This window comes from Lucilia sericata, unplaced genomic scaffold, assembly GCF_015586225.1.
Source record: "Lucilia sericata isolate MDLA Ls3-8-SP2 unplaced genomic scaffold, ASM1558622v1 Contig004097F_arrow, whole genome shotgun sequence".
Classification (NCBI taxonomy): domain Eukaryota; kingdom Metazoa; phylum Arthropoda; class Insecta; order Diptera; family Calliphoridae; genus Lucilia; species Lucilia sericata.
Window position 1 is genome coordinate 14,639 of NW_023997142.1, and position 4,157 is coordinate 18,795.

A 4,157-nucleotide genomic window follows, 5' to 3' on the forward strand; every position below is an offset into this window, starting at 1 on the left:
TTAATTCTAGCTCCAAGATAGACATCTTAATTGGGGGTGATATTTTCCCGTTAATTATTGGTTCGGGTATTCGGCATAAAGTTTGTGATTCTCTAATTGCTCAAGAAACAGTTTTCGGTTGGATCCTCACCGGCCCTGTGTCCCAAAACCCTCGTCCAAAATTCAATATCGTTTCTCATTTCTGTGAAATTTCACTAGATAAGGAAATTTCACGTTTTGGGAGGTGGAGAATCTTCCAAAGAAGAACTTTATGTCTCCATCAGACCGAGCTTGTGAGGATCTATTTGTTCGTACTACTACAAGAAACTCTGAAGGTAGATACGTAGTAGCGTTACCTTTCAAAGACAGTGTTTCAAATGTCCAAATATAGGTAATTCTAGGTCTAGTGCAATGGCACAATTTCTCCGAAACGAGGCTAAGTTGAATCGAACTCCGGACCTAAAAGTAGAATATGATAATGTTGTTCGAGAGTACGAAATACTGGGTCACATGACTAAAGTTTGCTCTCCAATTACTCCAGAAAGCACTCCAAATCCTAAATTTTACTATCTACCACATCATGCTGTAATTAAGCCTGATAGTGTAACTACGAAGGTCCGAGTTGTTTTCAATGCCTCATCTCCTTCATCCAATGGACTTAGCTTAAATTCCTTGTTACATGTTGGTCCAATTTTGCAAAATGACCTAACGGTTCTCATCCTTAAATGGCGGTTCTACAAATATGTCTTTAATGCCGATATCCAAAAGATGTATAGACAGATTTTGGTCGATCCTAAGTACACTCCATATCAGCGAATCGTATTCCGCGATAACCCGAACAGTCCAATCTGTGACTACGAATTAAAAACGGTCACGTTCGGGGTTAATTGTGCGCCATATTTGGCCATTCGTACTCTCCTGCAACTAGCTGACGACGTACAAGGACTTTATCCGATAGCTAGTTCTATTCTGAGAAACTCAATGTATGTCGATGATGTTTTGGCCGGTGCTCATTCTGAGAACGATTCCATAAGAGCAAGAAATGAGCTAATTCAAGCACTTAAATCAGCTGGGTTCGATCTAAGAAAATGGACGTCCAATTCCCAGAGCATATTAGCAGATATTCCTTCTGATTTCCTTCTCCATGAAAACTTCTTAAAATTTGAAGATTATAGCTCGGCAAAAACTTTAGGCATTCGGTGGAATGCTTGCCTAGATGAGTTTTTCTTTATTGCGAGCCAATTCCAGGAGTCATCAAATTTTACGAAGAGAGAAGTTTTGTCGAAAATTGCGAAACTTTTCGATCCCGCTGGCTGGCTAGCTCCGTGTATTGTCCAAGCGAAGATCATCATGCAAAAAATTTGGATTGATGGCACTGGTTGGGATGAAACCCTAGCTCCAGATACCCTTAATCAGTGGAAAGCATTCGAAGACAATTATCCCACAATCAATGCCATACGGATTCCTCGATGGATTGATTATGTTCCGAAAGCTGAAGTCCAGTTCCATGGATTTTGCGATGCCTCGGAAAAGGCATACGCTGCTGCATTATATGTTCGAGTGTCGACTCCTAACTCTAGTAGTACCCACCTAATATCGTCCAAAACAAAAGTAGCTCCCATTAAAACTCTGTCTATTCCGAGACTTGAACTTTGCGGAGCCCTTTTGCTTGCTGAAATGATAGACAGTCTGTTGCCCAGTTTGGATGTGGATAGTTACGATATATTCTGTTGGACGGATTCCACAATTGTGCTTTCTTGGCTAGCTAAAGCACCGTGTAACTGGCTTACCTTTGTCGCGAACAGAGTTTCCAAGATAACACAAATTGTTCCCTTTTCCAAATGGGGTCATGTGGTTTCTGAAGCAAATCCGGCGGATTTAGCAAGTAGAGGTCTTTGTCCACAAGAGGTAAATCAAAATGATCTTTGGTGGTTTGGCCCATCTTGGCTTAAAGAACCTACATCTAAATGGCCAAACTTCAAAATGTCGAATCTTCCAGCTACCGATCTTGAGGTCAAACCTATTCGTGTCCATTTCTCCTATTTCTCCAACTTCGAAGATTTGCTAGAAAGATTTTCCTCCTTTTCCAAGGCAATGCGTGTAATGGCATATGTCTACCGATTCTTCTATCGAACTCATCCGAGATTCCGTTACAACTTCTATCGAGAAACAACATTACTTTCTAGCTCCGAAATAGTTTCCGTTCGCGATCGACTCATTTCCGTTTGTCAAAAATTCGCCTATCCTAATGAGTACAAAGCTCTCTCATCCAGAGAAGAGATTTCTAAATCCAGCAAGCTTCTGAACCTTAATCCTTTTCTCGATCCAGAAGGCCTAATACGATCCTGTGGCAGACTTGAGTTATCCCCAGACCTATCCTATAACGAAAAGTATCCGATTATTATTCCGTACAACTCCCAATACGGAAGACTCTTAGTCCGATTTATCCATGATATCAGCATGCATGGTGGAAATCAACTAGTTCTACGTCTCCTACGTATGCAATACTGGATCCCAAAGGCCAAAAATCTCATCAAGACGACCATAAATCACTGCAAGCCATGTTTACTTTACAAGAAAAGATGTCAGAAACAGATTATGGCCGCCCTACCTACAGAACGTAGCGAGATTTCGCGGCCATTTACCCGTACTGGCTTGGACTTTGCCGGTCCTTTTGATGTGAAAAGTTATTCCGGTCGTGGTTGCAGAATGACTAAAGGGTACGTGTGTGTATTTGTGTGCTTCGCTACTAAGGCGATCCACTTAGAGGCAACATCCGACCTCTCTACTCCTGCATTCCTAGCAGCTTTTAGTCGATTCGTCTCGCGTCGTGGATGTCCTTTGCACTTGTATTCTGACAATGGTGCTAACTTCGTTGGTGCTTCTAAAATCCTAGCCAAGGAATTTCTCCAAACGAGTTACCAAAGAGTCCAAGCAAACTATGCTCATCAGAACATCACCTGGCATTTCATTCCAGCTGGCGCTCCTCACATGGGTGGTTTATGGGAGGCTGGTGTGAAAAGCTTTAAAGCCCATTTCCGCAAAACTACCGGATGTTTAAAATATACACATGAGGAACTCTCGACAACTTCTATCCAAGATTGAATCCTGTCTGAACTCTAGGCCAATTTCTCCGATGTCCACTGATCCTACGGATCTTTCTGCGTTAAACTCCTGGCCATTTCCTTATTGGGACTCCAATCCTGGCTCCTGTGGATCCCCAGATAAATGAATCCGCGATTTCCATAGTAAATAGGTGGCAGAGGTTAAAGCTAATCCATCAGAAGTTCTGTCTCCGATGGAAAAACGAGTATCTAAAGGAACTCCAAAAGCGAGTAAAATGGCAAAGGCCAGAACCTAATCTCCAAGAAGGCTCCCTGGTCGTTATAAAAGATGAGAATCTCCCACCGAACTCTTGGCGACTAGGTCGAGTACGAAAGTATATCAAGGTTCGGACAATCGTGTACGGGTCGCTGATATATTGACACAACGCGGCGTCATAACTCGTCCCGTCGTAAAGCTCATACTTCTGTTTGCACAGTCTTAACCTTTTCGGTTTTGTTATTTCGTTTTAAATTCACTTTTCTTTCTAACTAACTTCTTTTCCAGGTCAAAATGCCAAAAATACAATCCAGCTCATCGTCTAAAACATTTCCATGCAGAATCTGTAAACGTCCGCATCCCCTACGAACATGCCGAAAATTCCTGGCAATGAACATGAGCGATAGGCTCCATGCAGTCCGAAAACATAAGTACTGCTCCAACTGCCTAGCACATGACCATTCCCAAGGCAGATGTCTTTCCAGGCACGGATGCAAACATTGCCACAAACTTCATCATACTTTGCTGCATGTCAATCCGCGATTGGCCAAAGACCTATTGTCCACTCGTTCGAGGTCACGATCTCCTTCTCCTCCACGGGCTTCTTCCTCCAGGGCAAGCAAAACCTCGTCCTCCAGGACTCCTAAAGAGTCATCGCTGCCGTCTACCTCTAAAGCTGCTTCCCTCACCTCGATTCTTCGTCAGAACACTTTGGTCCTTTTGCCGACAGTTCTTGTGAAAGTTGGGTCCACAACTTCACATGCACGGTGTCTTCTAGACTCGGGGTCGACAGTTAGCCGAGTTGCAAAGAAATTTGTCGACGAGTTGAACTTGACTGCATACTCTTTGCATGATGA

At 43.0% G+C, this 4,157-nt stretch overlaps 1 protein-coding gene across 1 annotated transcript; it reads left to right on the top strand.

Moving 5' to 3' along the window:
- Positions 1 to 390: 390 nt before the first annotated feature.
- On the top strand, positions 391 to 3,084 carry LOC119615101. The gene has a single exon (XM_037971174.1). The coding sequence runs from the start codon at positions 391 to 393 to the stop codon at positions 3,082 to 3,084; it is 2,694 nt and encodes an 897-aa protein (XP_037827102.1).
- Positions 3,085 to 4,157: the final 1,073 nt, after the last annotated feature.